The sequence below is a fragment of the Ictalurus punctatus genome, chromosome 24, assembly GCF_001660625.3.
Source record: "Ictalurus punctatus breed USDA103 chromosome 24, Coco_2.0, whole genome shotgun sequence".
Classification (NCBI taxonomy): Eukaryota; Metazoa; Chordata; class Actinopteri; order Siluriformes; family Ictaluridae; genus Ictalurus; species Ictalurus punctatus.
In genome coordinates this window covers 4,907,525-4,927,588 of record NC_030439.2, presented here as the reverse complement: position 1 = coordinate 4,927,588, position 20,064 = coordinate 4,907,525, and the positions used below count along the sequence as shown (strand labels likewise).

Genomic DNA, 20,064 nt, shown 5'->3' with positions numbered 1-20,064 from the left:
GCGTGGCTGATTCACTCCAAACATGAAAAAGAAGCGGAAAAGTGAAACTGATTATTAAAAAGAGTTCACTCACATAATCATCATCTTCCTGAGGAACCAGAATGTTCATTTCTGAACTCTTGGCACTGATAATTTCACAGTTGAGAGACTCCTTACTCAGGTAGACCTGGCATCCCTCGGTCTTGTTGATGGAAATGGTGGGCACTTTTCCCAACACCTACATGAAAGACAATCATATTCTGTATTCAGATGTTGTTCTTAGCAATGCTACCAGATGACTTTGTGTACAGTGTATTCAGAAAGTATTCTTCTACTTTTTTCCTTATTTTGTTATGTTGCAATCTTACATAACCCTTTGTCCTCATCAAGCTGCACAATATAAACCATAATACAAGGCCTAGTCAGATTTTCACAGTTTTATTTATTAATTTTCTCATGAACAGAGTAGAAACTGGATGCCCCCTCCCTCCCTGAGAGCACAGCCAATTTAGATTTGTCCTGGCCGTGGATGGCTGCAACATCATCAGGATTTGAGCTTACGATCTGTGGATGATCGGGCGAACGCCTTTCTGTTGTGACACTCAGGAGCTGAGATTTTCACAATTTTTTCATAAACACACAAAAAAAATATATCTAAAATATATCAAACTGAATATATATATATATATATATATGTATATGTATATAAACTTTTGCTGTGACACTCAAAAGTGAGCTCAGGTGCAGTCAGTTCTCGCTAAGCCTTATAATGATTCTCCAACTTGAGTAAAGTTCACCTTTGGTGAATTCATTTGATTAGACGTGATTAATAAAGATACACCTCTGTCTATATAAAGCCTCGCAACTGTCAATGCATCTCAAAAAAGTAAAGCCAAGGGGTCAAAGGAAATGTCTGTAGCCCTTTCAAACAGGACCGTGTCAAATCACGTATCTGGCGAAGGGAACTGAAAAATCCGTACAGCTTTCAAGGCCATGAAGAACTCATTGGCTTCCTATTGGTCTCAAATCAAAGAAGCTCAAAAACAGTGAGACACTACTTAGTGCTGGCTGTCCAGCCAAACTGAGCAAACAGGAAGTCAGGAAGGTGACCAAGAACCTGACGGTCTCTCTGATAGGACTTTTCAGTTTTTCAGTAGAGATGGAAGAACCCGCAAGATTTCTACAGCACTCAACCAATCAGGTCCTTATGATTGAGTGGACAAATTTGAGCCACTCCTCAACTTTTAAAAAAAAAATAAAAGCACTTAGTGCCATGAGAAATAAGACTATGTGATCTGATTAGCCTGAATGGCAAACGTTACATGAGGAAGAAAAGATGTACCATTCATCATTTGGGGAAATTAATCCTCATGCTGAAGCATGGTGGTGGCAGCATCATGCTTTGGGAATGTTTGACTGAAAGGCATATATATGGATCCAGGGAAAGATGACTGAATCAGAGTGTACACAGACATCCTGGAAGCAAACCTGCTCAAGCACGCTCAGATCCTCAGATTGGGCTGAGGTGTCACCTCTCAATACGACAACGACCAGAAACACACAGCCAAGGCAACGCAACAAGAGTGACTTTACTCGAGCAGCCCAGCCAGAGCCGAGGACACAGAATGAACATCTCTGGAGAGATCTAAAATTCGTGGTATATCAACGCTCCCTATCCAACCTGACAGACCTTGAATGGTTTTGAATGGGAGAAGACTGTAATCGCTTCCAAGCATGCATCGACTGGATGTACAGCTTGAATACATACAAAAGAAATCTATTCAAATCTGTTTTTGAATTCCTGTCTCATTGTGGATTTTACAAAATGAGAAAAAAAATGAATGGGTCTTATGTGAATACTTTCTGAGTACTGAGTACTATATATTGAGCTGTAAAGACCTAGCTGAAGTGTCATACTTAAAAACTGGTGCTTATTCTGACCTGGAGCTGGATGTCTCTGGAGTTGATGATTTCAAAAATGCCAACCACATTCTCAAACACAAGGCCAAGCTTCTTGCAGTTGTCTACATGCGCAGAAATAAATGAAAGTTCAAAGACAAACAGTGTGAGACATCCGCGTCCACATTCAGGGAAATGGGGGGTATTGAATGGGAGTAACTGGAAAAGAGTCATGTAAAAGAGCTTCACTCACCCACTATGATGGAGTTGACTTTGCCTTTAATCTGAAGTGTGGAGTTGCTGCAGCTGAAGATATAGACCACCTGTTTCAGCTCTGTTTCCTCTATTACCAGATCATGCACCTGTTCCTGATGCTCCTGAAGACCAGACGCACACAAACACATCAGCTAATATGTTGACAGAAGAATTTGAAATAATCACTGGAAGCTCCAGGTGAGTACGTTGTTGACTAAATTAAATATCGATCACTAACACCATCTAGAAGTTTGAATTCTTTTGCAACCTCCACTTAACCAGTCCATCTTACGAATATTTCTGCCGAAAGGCAAACCGGACTTACCACCCTCCATTTCTTCCCCTCCAGCTCCAGGACAGGAGATCTTTTCTTAGCTGGTGTGGGAGTAGAAGAGCTGGGAGCTCTGCCTTTCGTAGGAGAAGCCTGGCTTGTCCCACCCTGAGAGCGAAGAGCAGGGTTCTTATGGGTCTTCTGCTCATCACACACATGCTTCAATCCTAAAAGACAACACAACTCCATCGAAGGACATTTTATTTTAATGCGTGCCAATCACGTGGCGCAAAAAAGAAAACATCAAGCAGATACAGGTCAAGAGCTTCAGGTCGTGTTCACGTCATACAACAGAATGAAAAAAGTGTGATCTCTCTTTGAGGACTTCAGAAACTGCTGATCTCATGGGATTTTCACACACAACAGCCTCTCTAGTGTTTACACAGGATGGTGTGAAAACGAACAAACAAACAAACAAAAAAACACCGAGAGAGAGACGGTCATGTGGGTGGAAACGCCTTGTTGATAAGAGAGGTCTGAGGAGAATGACCAGACTGGTTCGAGCTGCCGGGAATGATATAGTAACTCATATAATCACTCTTTACAACCGTGCTGAGCAGAAAAGCATCTCCGCATGCACAAGACATCACAGAGATCACATTAGTTCGTTATTCCGATATTTGATGTGAACATGACCCGGAGCTCTTAACCTGTATCTGCATGATATTTTGCATTGCACTGCTGCCACATGACTGGCTGATTACATCCTAATATATTATATATATTATTATATATAATGCTGTTATAGGAAAATCATCAACTTTTGGGTGGTAATGCTAATGCTTGCTATAACAGAATGCGCCATAATGTTTTATTCTTTATTTAGAATACAGAATATTATTGCATGATGTACATACAGTATACACACAGTACCGTGCGAAAGTTTTAGCCACCCTATTTTTTTTTTCGTACAAACTTTTGTTATAGATTTTTATTTAAGACTTCTACATTATGGAGTCAGTGCAAAGAAACATTTTAGATTCCCAAACATTAGTTTTCCAGCACAAAAGCAAATGTTACAGAAAAATGTTTGTACGTCAGTAAAGAAAGCGGCAGATTACGTGGTAAGAGACACTTTTCAGATTAAACACACAATGAAGGCTGCTGGGTTTTTCTGCAGAAATAAGAAGCGTGTGAGACAGTCAAAGTCTCCAGAAGAACCGTGTCTGGTTCTGCAAGATGCTCAATAACACTTACAGCTCATTTCCTTATAAAACTTCACTAATTCTACCTGAGACTACTATTTTTTTTTTTTAAAGCAAACGGTGATCACACCAAATATTGCCTTTGTTACATTTATTACTGTTTACTGCTCTTTACGGTATTTTTTAAAACGTAGAAACATTTCATTTCGTTACTTTTTCCTCCCAGTGTCACAAACGACTCGTTAAATGATTCGTTCTAAAGGATTCGTTCTAAACTCCTCCTTTCAGAGAGCATACTCTGATCTGATTGGTCAGATGTCCCAGTCTGTTGTGATCGGAGCGGGCAATGAACTTTTGCACCGTACCGTGTGTATATTGCAGCATCGCTGCGCTGTTGTAGTGAGCGCCAATTCACGTAACCGTGATTCTCTGTGCCATCCTCGTTTAATGTAAATGTCGTTCTGTTGGATTTAGTGTATTATGCTAGTGTATTGTGCTTATTTGTGTTTTTTCGGCATGTTCTTTTGTGCTCGCGGTTTCTAACTGCCTGGCCTGTTACTGTGCCGTAAGTGTGAGCTGCCACTAAAAGAGCGAGTTTTTTTTTTCCCCCAAAGCTTCCCTGGTCTAGCATCTTCATTGCTGATAGGACAATATGAATATCAGATACATAAATGTATAATGAACAGCAAGGCCAACTGACTTGTTTCAGTTTTTATTTCCTGGTATGCAGATGTGCTAAATTACGTAGAACGTAGCACATTTTGTATCAGACCACCCAATTTGTAGGCGAGCACAAATATTGGAACATGTGACTGACGGGTGTTTCTTGTTACCCTGTTACACAGATTGTTTAAACAATAAATAGCTCGTAATATGTACTCTTGGTTTTAGCTTTCAGATTCACCTGTGAAGACTGCATTTGAAGTTAAAAAGGACAAGCCAACATGAAGATCAGAGAGCTGTCTATGGGAGAAAAGGAAGCCATTTTGAAGATCTACCAGAGGCACTGCACAAACATTGGGCATAGCTTATACAACAATTTAAAATTTTTAAACCACTGGTGTACTCTGCAACAGGTATTGAATCAGTCGGCCGAGAAAAACAACAACAGCTGATGACAGAAACATTGTGAGAGCTGTGAAGAACAACCCCAAAACAACAGCCCAAATATACATTTAGATGTAAACCCCAGGAACTAAAAGCTGAAATCCTAAACTCTCATCTCATAGCCATCTTTTGATCTAAAACCCAAATGCCTTTGGTGTATAGCACAAACAAATGAATTGGCCTCGCCGTTCCAATAGTTTCAGAGCGGACTGTAAGTTGTATTACAAACACAGCCAGTTGTTTTGGCTCTTGAAGTTTAACTCATTTACACATGTCTTAATTATTTTGCACATTATACCAAGCAAATTGTTTGAGGGATAAAGTAGGATGAATGGCAGTGTACATTATTAAACCACATGTACACACTATTTGAAATGCAAGCATTCCGTTGCTGATAGATTTGTACATATACTCAAACTTAACACGTGAAAAAAGGTCTTCTCCTGCACACCTTTAGTAATGGCCTCTCCCTGGTTGAGCTGGGTGAACAGAGCTGAACGCTGAGCCGCACCGTTGTCAAGCTTTGGATCTTCGTCTGTGAACGGAGGTGGAGGAGGAGGAGGAGGAGGAGGAGGAGGGCAGGGAGTAGCAGGTTCAGCTGTGAACAGGGATGAAGGAGCTACAGGACCCTGTAAAAACACTGCAGCAGTTAGTTACTGAGAACTAGGGTTAGGGAATATCTTCAGAACTGGGTGTTTTCTGGATTTTTCTTTATTCTCTAGCTGTAACTTGTACACTAATCAATATGATGCCTACAGGCTCAGTAAAGCATTCTAAACATGTTGGGTTTGTGGCTGTAAAAACAGTGAAACACGTGATAAAAGGGAGTACGCTTTAGAAATCGCCCTGGCACAAAAGGTGCACCTGCTACATGTTGACAGTCCTGTAGGTGGCGTACAAGGCGACACTTTGGATCGTACCTCTGACCTAAATGTGAAACTCACACACCTGCCATGAGTAATATTATCATGAGTACTATGAATACTATTCATGAGTAATATCACTGCTATACTTACAGATGTTACTTTCAAATGTATTTATAAGTATTAGTAGTTCAATTTGCAGCCAATCTCGTATTCTTTCTAGATTAATAAAGTGATCTATCTATCTATCTATCTATCTATCTATCTATCTGTATGGGTCACAATGTCTAAATGACAAAAAAAAAAATCAAAAACTATTATGTCTCATAATAATGTATCATAATAGCTGAAATAATGGTCTAATAATAAATATGTTGTCAAGTAAATGTATTTTGGGTTCCCTTTATTTCTATTTGTATTATAACTACTATACTATAAAAGTTTTGTGTAATATTTTGGCATGAAACACTGTATTTAAAAAAAAAAAAAAAGTTTTGCTTTTTTTAAAAAATAAAAAATTAAGTAATACAAGGTTTAATTAATATGAACATTTTGGCTTATCCTTTGTATTTATGTATATTTCTTTTTGTCGAGGTTTTATTCTATTGGGGCCATCGTGTCATTTTTGAAGCTGTTTTTGCTGCGTTTTTGAGATGTTTGGGGACAAAAGACAACTTTCCAAACATGGATACACAAACATTCGTCTTCAGTAACCACTTTATCCTGAACAGGATGGTGGTGGACCCAGAGCCTATCACAGGAGCACTGGTTGCGAGGTGGGAATACGCCCTGGACAAGATACCAGCCCATCATATGACACCATACACACACGTATTCAAATACTTTTTCACAGGTAGGAGCAATTTAGAGTGAGCACCTATTGGCATATATGGAAGAAACTGGAGAACCAGGAGGAAACCCACAGGGACACGGGGGGAATGTGAAACTCCACACAGACAGTAACTCAAGTTTGGGATTTAACCCAGAACCCTGGAGCTGCAAGGCAACAATGCTATCCACTGCACCAACATGCCACCCTCTACTCAGTTATAATTTGTTGGATAGTAAATCTTCATTTTGTTTTTTAATGTATTAAATAAATCAGTAGCAGAAACAATGGTCCTATTTGTTCTGTTCAGACTAAGCAACTTTAAAATGGCCAGGGATTCAAAAGTCACATTTCCCCCCAAGATCTACCACTATATATATATATATATATATATATATATATATATATATATATATATATATATATATATATATATAAACACACACACACACACACACACAAGATCTAGAAAGTCTGGAACATTTAAAGACACTCATTTATGCTTAAGCCTTAATGTTTTGTAATAGAAGTAAAATAGACTCAAGGTTTTTACTCTTTACACAGTCCCTTGTTTTCTTCATTAATCTAATATAGTTAATGATCTTTGAAAAATAAACATAGAAAGTTTTTTAAAAACTCGGTGTGGAAAAAGATATACTGAAAAAAAAATTCACCGAAATTAACATAATTCAAATGTGTTCATTGGTTCCGTGTAAATAAACTGAGGTGCATTAACACAATGTGTTTTCGTACAATCTGATCATGTGTATTCAAAGCCCTGGAATAAAATCTAAATCTAACTCCACGCACTCACCAAAGCCCAGGATCAAACCCAGGCCACTGGTTGTGTGAGACAGCAGCGTTATCTGCTGCGCTATTACGCCACACTTGAACACTTTAATCACCTTAAATTTATACTATAGTAACTTCTTCCTGTCAGTGCCAACACTAGATTCCATCCATCCATTTTCCATACCGTTTATCCTACACAGGGTCCCGAGGAGCCTGGAGGCTATCCCAGGGGCACAAGGCGGGAGACCTACTGGATGGGGGGGTCAACCAAACGCAGGGTACAATCGCACACACACACACACACACACACTCTACAGACAATTTGGAAATGGCAAACAGCCTACAACGCATGTCTTTGGACCGGGGGAAGGAAACCGGAGTACCCGGAGGAAACACCCCGAAACACTGAGAACATGCAAACTCCGCGTACATAGGGCAGAGGCAAGAACCGAACCTCCAACCCATGAGGTGTGTGGCAAACATGCTAACAATAATACGTGAACTGATCATACTCACTCGACATAATTCTAGTACATTAGATACTTGTTTAAATTAAGTTTAGTATACGCAAAAAAAATATATATATATCCCAATTCGATGAGAAACTAAATATGTAACTATACATAAATATTTTCTCTTAAACCTGACCGACCACATATTCCCTTGTTTTCAGTATATGATAAATGACAACCTTGAAGACAAGGACCCTAAAAATATTCATCTGGAACATGATGAATTTTGCCTTTAATGTACAGACAGCAGATGAACGTGAGGCAGTTGCTTACCGTGTTCAATGAGGCACACTTAAGCCTTTTTTCTGTGTCAGCACAGCTGCCATTGACAGTTGCACACAATCCCCTCTTCAACGCATACACCACAACAACTGCTACACACACGTCTTTTCTCTCCAACATAAACAACCTCACACGCTGCTGTCACTCCACATGGTTGTGCTGATGTGCAGGTTCAGCATGGGTTCAGCGGCTGAACCTTAACCTATCACGCCTAAAGGTCAAAACTTAACAGTATCAAGGTTACAGTACAGGTGAAGGATTAAAGAGTTTATGTGAATGCACTGTAGCCTGCAAACATACAGTAATTGATTACATGAAAGTGTTGATAATAATACGAGAAGAGAGTTTAAATTACCCAAGGCGTATGCATGTGAACAGGTGGTGATCTAAACACACACTGGGCTTTTGTTGGAGATATTTCTTTGGTAAAAACCCTTTCAAAGAGACCCTGAGAGCCACCTGTCCGCAGCACACACTCCATCACACTCTAACCCTTCACAGCAAGAGGGACAGCTGACACACACACAGCTACTGCGCGTTCTCAGGTTTCCAACCACACACACACACACACACAGATAAACTTATTAACCCCCCAAAACACATGCACACCTCCTTCATATCTCATCACAGATGACAACCAGAGACAAACACTCAAAGACCCCGTTCAGACTCAGTATTAAAGCGCACTTATTATGGTTTTGAAATGCGCCTAATTTTGTTTTAAAGGTCTCATACAATAGATTTACATGCATCCAAGATCAAAAACACTTTAATGTGCTCATAATTTAAACTGCAGCATTACCTTTTCCCCCCCAGTGTCACAAACGACTCGTTCAATGATTCGTTCCAAACTCCTCCTTTCAGAGAGCATACTCTGCTCTGATTGGACAGATGTCCCAGTCTGTTGTGATTGGTCTACCGCTGGCAGCGTGTGTCGAAAAGGAAACGCCCACTAGCATAACGAGTTTCAGCTCCGTCTGTCAGCGAGCAGCCGATGAAGACTAGAGGCGGGGCTTTTTGTTACAAACCTACGTAGGTCAGTACAGGAAGTAAAGTCTGGAATCACTAACGACTCGATTCAGCTGTTCAGAATCGATTCCTTCATTTGAGAGTCGATAACTCCGTTGGTCGTGCGCTTTGATTTTTCAAACTTTGCAGACTTTTTACATTCACAAACAGCTCTATAACACACTACATAGAAGATAATACTTGAAGAACCATAATAGGTGCACTTTAACCTTCGTCTCGGGTGATCCGATCACACGTGGTCAGCTAAGACGGATAGTTGTTCATACACGGTATATTCATGTGCCTCGAATGCCTCTCCACTGGCCAATTGTGATCAGGTTGCGTCAGTAGCCTGTTCGCCGAATATGGAAAAAGCAACGTGATGTCACTTCAACAGCAGATCCAACAATGCTAGCCAATTACAAGACTCATTATACTTAGCTGTCAGATGCCAATTTCTAAACGTTTAGGCAATCATGGCAGCTCTGCTACCATTCGTGTGTGAGTGTGTGTGTGTGTGTGTGTGAATGGGTGAATGAGACACAGTGTTTGGATAAAAGCGCTATATGAGTGCGCCATTTACCATTTACCAATCAGAATATTACCTGAGTCTTCTAGCCTATTTTGTGCAGCGTTTGCTCAGCTAAGCACGTTTCACGTGTTTTCAACAATCACATGCGTACTCAACCACCCAACTGAAAAGAGGAAAGTGAAAACAGAAATAAATGTGAATTGCACTTAATGTGTAGCAGGAAAGCAGCTGCACACTGTCAGTGTTTGGGATTTATTTATTTATTTTTTTAAATCCCTCAATCCCTCACACACACACACACACACGCACACACGGTGATTAAATCAAATACAATCAAATGTCTCTTTATTGTAGATATACGTTTTCTGGAATGATATGTCCAGGCGATATCAGTTGTAAGCTGTAAGCTGTCTTTAGATTTATTTGCTCCGTGTTTTCTGATCATTTAAGACAGCATTTCAAATGAACACGCGTGAAAACCTAAACCGAGCCATAATCTGCTTAAAAGTTTCCTGCAGCCTTTTTAGGGCAAACTCTGAATGAACAGAGTAGCTAATAAAACCGGATCCAATGTAACTGGGAGGTAGAACGAGAATGGGAGGTGAAATGAAAACCCCTGGAGACAAGCATTACCAGATGTGGGCATCTTTTTTTGGGAGATATCCCTACAACCGGATGGTTATCACGGCCCAGATCAGCTCTATGCTCACTGAAGCAGTCGCTTCATGACTAAAAATGGAAAAAATGTCCTTTCCTGTATTTCAGGGTTTGAACTAATCCTCACTTGAAACACCCTGCTACAAGATAACAGCAAGATGAACACACTAATCATCTGACAGACTTTTTTTTTCAAGTTTGAAAGTGAAATCCCTACTCACAGTCTTGCTCCAGACGAGTCCAGTGGTGTAGTACTGTTTAATAAAGGCCTGCATTTCAGTCCAGATACTCAGGTAGGATCGAACCCACTCCACATGGCAAGGGTCACTACAGCCGGACCAAGAAATACGCAGATTACTCTTACAAAGTCGATTCAGGATTTAAGGCTTTTAGTACGCTACTTGGTTTCATTATTGTTTGTATTTTTCCCGCATTGATGGTCTGACACCGGTTTTATTACATTTTTGATTTTTTTTTTTTAATTATGATTTTGATTTTTATATTACTTCTTAACTTCAAGTTTCTTGGTTTTCTTAGTTTTTATTTTAGATATTTTGGGGTCTTTTTCATTTACACTCATGTCCATAAGTATCTGGACAGCGACACAATTTGTGTCATTTTGCGTCTGCACACCACCACAATGGATTTGACTGACGACAGTGGACTGAAAGCGGCCGCAGTGAAGGCCTGGCAAAGCATCTCAAGGCAGGAAACTCAGCATTTAGTGATGTCCATGAGTTCAAGATTTTAGGCAGCCACTGACCGCAAACGATTTGCATCCAAGTATTAAAAATAATCCTCATATATTTTATGATTGTTAGTTTGTCCAAATACTTTTGAGCCTTTGAAAATGAAGGGACTCTGTAAAAAAAAACAAAAAAAAAAACGGCTGTAATTCTTAAACGGTTAATGCGACGTTTTGGTTAACCCCCTTGAATTAAAGCTGAAAGGCTACACTTCAATCATTGCTTCATTTTAAATCCACTGTGGTGGTGCACAGAGACACACAAGAAAATTGTGTCGCTGTCCAAATACTTATGGACCTGACTGTAGTTTAGCTCAGACTGAAATTTATGGAGCTGTATCGGTGTCTAATATTTAAATGAGGAATCCATGAGTGCACACTGCAAGTTGTGTGACATGCAGGAAAATCATGAACAACTCATGTTTAACGGTTGAGTTTAAATATTAAGCACTAGGGCTCCTGAGTGGCACGACAGAAAAGCGTTGACGGTATCGTGAGATTGAATCCCGACGATGCTACAGCCATCCATGACTGGGGATCTCTAGTGCAAAATTATCTCTCTGGGTGGGAGGGATGGCGTTACTCTCTCCTTTTCAATCAGAGTGACACTAGCCAATCGTGGGCTTCTGTGAGCTCATATATGCGGAAGAGGGCAGACGTGTATTTTAATGTGAGATATGTAACACAGTGGGTTTGGAGTATACTGTAGTGTATTAAATTTTCCGTTGTGTTCCATCAATGGAAATGTGAATATGCAATTATGCACATAAGCCATGTACTTGAGTAAAATAATCTTGTGATTAGAGCTGACACTGGACAGAAGAGAAATTAGGGACATAACAGATGCAGCTCTCAGAAGATTGACGGAAGTAGGCTTGGTCAGTGTGATGTCAGGATCAGATCAGTATCAGTTAATGGCCAGGACTCAAAGCTCTGATACTGGTATCTTATCTACAATAGAAATAGATCATCGTTAGCAAAAAAACAGAACCTGAACCTGTATTCTTTTAACCAGAACCTGTATTGAGAGCATTGCACACTATGTTATTAGAAACCAGAGAGTTATATTTGAAAGGGGATTCAGAGTAGTGTCTCTATTTCTGCCAGACAACATTTTTCATTTCTGTTTTTTTAAAAACAGAATGCAATGATTTACAAATCTCATAAACCCGTACGTTATTCACAACAGAACCTAGAAAACATACCAAATGTTTAAACTGAGGAACTTTTGCAGCCTTTTGTTGCCCCTGTCCCAACTTTTTTGAGACGTGTTGCGGCCATCAAATTTAAAATGACCTGCTTTTTTTCCCTTAAAAACGGTACATTTCCTCAGATTAAACATTTGGTATGTTTTCTAGGTTCTATTTTGAATAACATATGGGTTTGTGAGATGCATTCTGTTTTTATTTACATTCTACACAGCGTCCCAATTTTTCTGGAACTGGGGTTGTACAAAAACCACTTCTGCTGTTTTTGCTAACTTTGCTAACATTTCTAGCGTCGTGCACATCCAGTTTCTCATTTCATATTAGCACATGTTTTCATTTCATATTACAAAACTGTTTTCTCTTCTTGTACCCTTACTTTTGATTAACTATAATAGTTACTATTACTCGTTTTCTATCTTGTTAGACGTAAAGTACAGATTTATTGCGACTCGTAAATATCTGAGCCAGTATTAGTAAATAATGTCATTAGTGACTGGATTACACTGTCTAAGAGTAGGTTTTATAAGCCAGTGCAAGACTTACGTGTCTTTGTAGTCTTTCAGGACTCTGTTGGTGTAGAACATCGCAGCATCGTTCATCTCCTTCACATAAGGCCCTGGTTTCTGATTCTAACAGATAAAGACAGTAAGGTAACGACTGTATTGTTATGTACAGTTCAAAGCTGTTAAAAGAACCAGTACTGTACATACTGAACACGAAAAAGAAATATCAGTAATGTCTTCCCCAGCTCAGACACAGAAGAGCATTTACAATGAGGCTTACATCGCTGGCACAGCTGCGCACTAGTGTAAACTATATCATGAGGACATAAGAAGTTTTGATTAGGTAATATACACATCTTTTGGGAAAGGAGTATAGCAGCAGGTGGACTTGACAGAGTCCAGATCACCACACGGCACAGCGAGTCAGAGACAAGGATTAGGTGAAATAAAAAGCCACGAACAAATATTTCAATCTACTCTAAATACTGATCAGTAGCCTTGTCACTGATAGCATGAACACTGAACATGGAAGTGGATGTGGAAATAATGCCTTCTTTTGTAATTTAGAAATGTAGGCCTTATAAGGGAAGAAAACTTATTATGAGCAATGACTAGATGACTATGACTAGACCATGACTGAACAGCCATTGTTATCATTCCAGCAAAAAATGCTTCAATAATCGTCCCCAAAATCTATGAAGTCAAACGTTACACCGCTCCAAGCTGCCCTTGGCATGTTCGGCACAGACGTTGAACCATATATTCCCATATTCCCTGAGCATAGCTTAATGAATATACCGTAAAACCGAGAGCGTATTGTGACATTTAATACTTGCAGTCTGCTTTTAACGCTTCAAGCGATCATCTATTGAGCATCGTCTCAGCTTCCTTCACCACTGGTCTTTGACCCCATGGTAAGGTATGACACGGTGCATGGCTGAATTTGCATCACCAGCCAGCTTGCTCGTCTTATCTAAATCAGTAAGACTCTAGCTTCCTAATAAGCTCGGATATGTGAGGAAAAGGATTTCACTGTACTATAATGTATATGTGACAAATGAAGGCCTCAAGAAGTCAGGCCTCAAGTTTAAAGATGCAATACTCAAGGTCTGGTCTCTAGCGATTATGGAGGTGAATTTCAGCAACAGTGGAAAAGTACTCCTTGAGCCCGCCCGCATTCTCATCCATGGACACAAAGCTCCGCCCCCAGAGTTCAATTACAGGTAGCATTAGCAAGGACTGTCATGACATCACTTTCAAGCAATGAGGCAGGATGTTTATTTATTAATACACAACTTCTTATTTAGATGTGGGCTATATCGAGTATTTGGGCCTCCTTTCAAGCAACTTTTGCATAATGTTGTCTTCCCTCATGGGTACTTACCAGTTTTCACCATAACTTTTTTTTTTCTGAACAGACTGAGATGGAGTGTAAACACAGACAAGCCCTCCGGCCCGGAGAGCAGTTTCTTCAGCCATATAATACACTGCTGAAGCTATGGCTTTAAAAAAAATGATAGTTCTATGCAGTATTTTGTGTTATGTGTACTGGTAAAACAAAAATTGACTATTACACCAAAATAAATGTCCACAACCACCCATTGTTCCAGGAGGCCAACGGAGCATAAATGATCCTGCATAGCAACAAATGACATGCATCATATATAAAATGATATCTAATAGGTTAAAATACATCTAACATAGATAAATGTGTATAATTCGATTATTATTATTATTAAACAAACTAGAGATGGCACTGGTCCGATTCCCCAAAAACGGTGGATCAGATAGCAGAGAAAACATATAGGAGATCAGGATCTGTAACAAATGGCAAAGACTGTAAATGCATTTGGAAAATAAATTTATTTTTGGAACTAGAAATGTTTAAATATAAAGAGACTTCCTCCATTTTTCTTTTTTTAAGATTGATTTGATTATGTTCATATTATATTAAAATGACTTATAATTAAAGTGTAAATGATTTTTTTGGATAAAAAGTTGAAGTGTGAAGTGCTTCAGTTAAAAAAAATAAATAAATTACGCTTGGTTGTTTTTAAAGAAAACAATATTGGATGGGTATGGGTATGGCGTGATACTCAAGAGTTCAGTATCAGTATTGGAAAAGAAAACGTGGTATCGTGCCACCTCTAAAACAAACAGAAGGTTATTAAGCTTACTGCTTGATATTTCTTTCTAGTTTTAAGCTTGAAATTGTCAGATAACGTTTAGTTATAGAAAGAAGAAAAAATTTCTACCAATAAAATAAGACCATATCTAATCCAGAACTTAGTAAAATGTCTAGAAATAGGCTTAATCAACTTATATTTGTTATAGAACAATCTTGCTAAGTCTGCTCAGTGGGTGGAAAGGATGGCAGTGGTGTCTACCCTGTCAATCAGAGTAAAACTAGCCAAATCGCGCTATCTGTGAGCTCATGTATATGCAAGAGGGAAGCTAGTGCTTTCCTCCTAGTGCATTCAGCTGTCCTATGACGTTGCACAGGCAGTGTGGTGATGTGGTGGCTGGCTTAATGCTTCAGAGTGAGAGCGGTTTTACAAGCGCGACCCACTTTTAAGAATGACACTGTTTTGTGAAACACCCCCCCACACACCTCCACGCTAGTAGCTTGTTGCACACACCCCCAACCCCTTTTCTTCACGCTCCTCAATCAGTAGCACGGTTAGGCTTGGATAGAGGATGCGAGGTGGTCCAGTCGTGGCTGAGGAACGGACGCAAACTCTCTTCAACCATGAGTCTGGCTCTGTACTTGTTCTTCAGGTTCACTAGCGCTGAAAAACCAGCCTCACAGAGATAGGTCGATGTGAATGTGTTTTTTTTTTCCTTCTCTGCCATGTCTCGGTATTCGGTTCGATTCAAGTTCTCGGTATTGGGCGTGCACGGATATCCGGAAACCCGCTCTGTCAACCCGTATACAATCGTTTAAAAGAAGAGATTTCCCACGACCCCCCACTTACTGCTTTACCGACCCCCAGGTTAAGAACCACTGCTTTAGTGAAAGCCAGGGGTGAATTAGGGGTGCAACAATTCCAGGGTTGTCCAGGGTCAGGATGGGGGTATTTAACTGTCAGCATACTGTATGTCAGCCTTTAACCCTTCCAGATTAGTATTTATCATGTACATAGATTCAGCTAATGAGTAGTAACTGAAAATTACTAAATTAGGAGGAAAATAGGGGGGAATAAATACAAACTAACATCAAAGACTTTACTCCTAGGTCAGGTTGATTAGGTTCGCTCTGATGCAACACTGTCTAAAATTCTGCTTGATTGGCTGAACTTCCACCTCTAAATCCAACTTTATTCTAACATAGTTGTGTATAGAAGTCACAGGGATTTTGTTTAACTGAATAACTGAGATGTTCGCTAAACATTACTCTTACAGCATAAGGAACACATTGACTCACCACTGCCACCCATCCCAGGGCAGGAATGCTCTCGCTGACAGCAGACAGGTGGTTAAACAGACGACTGCCACGGTTCTTCTCTCTGAAGGTCTGGATCTGCTCGATTTGCTCGGAGATGGGCCTGAGGAGGTCTGCCAGCTCTGTCTGATTAGAGAACACAAACACACACACACACACACACACATAACCAGCTCCTAAAACCTGCATGTGAAGAAATGTAGAAAAGAAAACAATGCACCATAACAGGCCCGAAATTAGGACACTGTTAAACAACATTATGGAGCATTACGCCTCCATTGCCAAAGCAAACACAGAACGATCCTGAATGAGCTTCATAGAGAGAGCGCACTTTTCCAGTGTATCGTCCAGACAGCGGCAGTTCCCTCGTAGCCAGCATTCCAACTGTGCATAGGGAGATCCCACTGGCCTTGTAAGGCCTTTTGCACAGCCTCAGTGTTTAGAGTCTACCTCAGCATAACAGAGAGAACAGGAACACACTGTTTCTTTTATAATATCCGTGCTATACTGTGTGTTGTGGCTTGTGTTTGTGCTGTTGCTAGATCTACCATCGTTACATATTTAGTTGATTTCATAATGCTGTCGTTTTGCGGGGAAATGAGCTGATCCTATTTTAACTAATAATATTGCACTCATTTTTAGTTCCATTGGCTGGGCTGAGTGTCAGATTTCAATTCTTCAGATGACAAAAAATCAGGATTTTTACAGTTTTTTGTGCGTGTGATTTATGCGGATGTGTGAATTAATATATTTCGATATGCATAAGCATGAATAAATGTGACACTGGTGCTCCCAAGAACAAATACTATACTATACTATACTAAACTATCTGTTGTTTTTGTGGAGGCGTATGCTGAGGATGCATAAAAGCATGCAGCAGGGCTTTTCCTCTAACAGCATGCACATGACTTTCATTTCTGCAGATAAAGACCGTCCATGTGGAGCATCCACATGGACATTAAGGCTGTTATTAAATTCCCATCTTTAGTACGTAATTAACAGTAAAAACAATTAAAATAGTTTCCAATACCAAGAGCTTCTCAGAGTATAAGCGTTGTAACTTCAAGAGACCAAACATAAAGAAAAACTCTAGTAAGGAGTAAACAATAATCCATAGCCCGAGTCAAGAGTCTGTTCCTGTTGCATCAGAGTGGACTTTCCCTCCGACCAGTTTCAGTAGAAGGGAAAGGGACTGAAGCAGTTTCCCTATCTCTACACTATGACTGGTTTAGTCCCTGAGGAATAAATTAAACAGGAACTTTTGCTTCCCCACATACCACAGCAACGCTCGATTCTGATTGGTCAGAAGGTGTTGATTATTTTGCAATAAGAATATGGCTTGGACAATATTTCTGAATAGATTACAGTAACACTCTTTCTAATACATCATTGTGTCTATAGTAACAATGTACACATCGCATGTTTTAAAAATGTGTTTAATTGTTGCTATGGCGACCATCTCTGTGTGGAGATTTAGCACCTTTGTAACAGTCAGAGTTAAAGCTGCATCTTTCTAACACAGGAAAATCTTTCTTAGGAACATGGCAGGCTATTATTTCTTTATTATTGACTTCAGAAGGGGGGGGGGGGGGGCTGGTGAGGGAAGGACTGTTTATAGCTGCTATAATGTAAGTGATAAGAGTAATAGGAACTAACGTGTTTTGTGGATATTCCCAAATATTAAATGCAACTATTAACAATATGAACAATATCACTCTTTAATAAAAACTTCCAAGTGGTTGTTGATTAATTTCCTATCACAGCATGCTTCATCATGTTTTATTCCTTATTTTCTGATTAAATCTCCACTGCAGATAGTGAAAAAAAAAAAAACAACCCCAAAACAACGTGAAACACAAATGCGATGACACGCCTTCCTTTTTTATTCCTCATAAACACTGCTCCGAGTTTATTTCTGGGTCAGAAAAAGATCCACAAGTCTGAAATGTGGAAACGGAGTTTTTTTTTTTTTTGAATGACGACATCGAGAATGACAATTGTTTTTTTTTTTTTTTTTGTTAAGATTTATAAGATTCACTTTTACACATTACAGGGTGCATCTTAAACAGCAGAAATGACCTTGATGTTAACTTAAAACTGAACTCCTTGACTGGGGGCCTGAGATCATATCAGTTTGGAAGTCTGTGAGGGAATTAGAAAGAGTAACAGCTGTGCTCGCTAAAATGTAGCCCATACAAACACTCTTCAGCATCCACTGACAGGCCCGTCACTTGACCAAGGCCACAGACCAACAGCGGCTCAAATATAGAACATGACCATAAAAAGCCACAGAATGCAACCGCAGCCCAACACACAAACACAGAGAGAGAGAGAGAGAGAGAGAGAGAGAGAGAGAGAGAAAGGCTTAGTGCTTTCCAGCAGACTGACAGTGTTACCATGATGTGAACACAAGACTGCATGTGGGTGAAGAGATACTATTTGAATTTATACACCAGGGACGTAAAAAAAATATAGGAGGACAGAAATATATCATGTGTGTGTGTGTGTGTGTGTACGCATACACTGCTTTGTGTATTCTAGGGATCACAGTTCACTCCGGACTCTTCAAATTCAGGTTTTGTGGGAATCAGGGTTTATATGATCTCTGTAGCTCCCCAGTTACTGGCTATTTGCGTTCCAAATTTAATAGCCTGCCACTAGCCGAAACATCACCACCCCGAATGCACTATTACTGAAAGGACACTGCGTGTGAGGCTATGACTGCACCTTTGAATCCTGCTAAATTAACTGGATGCTATTTAACCACAAGTAAGCTCCATTCAAATCGAACACAAATAGCTTTGATGAAACATTTGCTTGTTAGAACACTGTACCTGAGCCGGTTGCCATCTTTTCTGCTCATTCCACAATCTTCTAAGTCATTTTGATTTCTGTGTGCTATCTACTCCTCGTTTTTTGACCTCATCTTTTCAGGCACAAGGGGACCTTCTTCCAGCAGTACATATAGAAGGTAGTATATTAGTGCAGTCCCTAAAAGACACATTTTTGTTAAGATGTAGGTTTACCTGCCAAAGTGTTAAAATACCTGCAAAGGGTTTTTCAGTGTTAAGTTAAAGCCCTAGAGGGGATGTTATGAACCAACCATGCATGCTTTCATCTTCAGTAACCGCCTTATCCAGGTCAGGGTCGCGGTGGATCCAGAGTCTATTCCGAGATTACAGGGTAGTGTATTTACACACTAATTCACACCTAGGAACAATTTAGTGGTGACAAATCCACTTACCAGCATGTTTTTGGAGGAAGCATGGCCACGGGGAGAGAACATGCAAAACTCCTTGGAGCTGTGAGGCAGCAACGATACCCGCTGTGCCACAATAAACCCTTGCTTGCCCATAACATTCAAATTTAGCAATGGCTGTCGGAACACTTCAGAACACATTCAAACTTGAAAGCCAGTGTGTGTCTGGGAGTCTATATATACACACGCTCAAATTATATATATATATATATATATATATATATATATATATATATATATAGTTGTAAGTAACTCTTAATATGAAATGTTACTCTCATGGGTTCATTTGACTATGATTCTGTCATACAGAGAACGTTGACTAAGATTTATCCTTTTGAATATCTTTGTATGTAGCTTTAAGTCACCTACTGTGTGTGTAACTTTGTCTCAATATGGCATGCAGAGTTTCAGAATGAGCACTTGGGATAAAAGTTCTCATGAAGCTCGTCAAACAAGCTTTCACACGGAAGTCTTTTAAAAAGAACCAACATGATACTCACCATAACCCATCTCTCTGAACAATATTTTCTTGCTGCCGTGAGCCGTGATGCTACATCACATCTAAACAGCCCATTTGTTTATTAGATGCCTTAATTCCTGCGCCTCCTTTTTGTCCAATGGCCTGCATGCTCTGAGCTAATCAACTCCTGTTGGGCCCACGGAAAACACAAACCGAAGTCCGACAGAATGACATCAGACTGGCCGCCAGACTTCCC

At 39.8% G+C, this 20,064-nt stretch overlaps 1 protein-coding gene across 2 annotated transcripts in view; it reads right to left on the bottom strand.

Annotated features, from left to right (window-relative positions):
• cap2 (cyclase associated actin cytoskeleton regulatory protein 2) overlaps positions 1-20,064 on the bottom strand; it is a 32,736-nt gene that overhangs the window by 2,302 nt on the left and 10,370 nt on the right. Inside the window, exons 1-9 of one of the 2 annotated variants that reach the window (XM_047150377.2) lie at positions 19,334-19,490; positions 16,072-16,215; positions 12,688-12,773; positions 10,413-10,518; positions 5,168-5,345; positions 2,459-2,631; positions 2,132-2,255; positions 1,921-2,003; positions 74-217 (exon numbers count right to left, since the gene is read on the bottom strand). In XM_047150377.2, coding sequence (XP_047006333.1) covers positions 74-217; positions 1,921-2,003; positions 2,132-2,255; positions 2,459-2,631; positions 5,168-5,345; positions 10,413-10,518; positions 12,688-12,773; positions 16,072-16,215; positions 19,334-19,489 — 1,194 coding nt within the window. In that variant the 5' untranslated portion in view covers position 19,490. Of the gene's footprint in view, positions 1-73; positions 218-1,920; positions 2,004-2,131; positions 2,256-2,458; positions 2,632-5,167; positions 5,346-10,412; positions 10,519-12,687; positions 12,774-16,071; positions 16,216-19,333; positions 19,491-20,064 lie in introns of those variants that run through there. The other variant, XM_017454708.3, reaches the window with a different exon arrangement.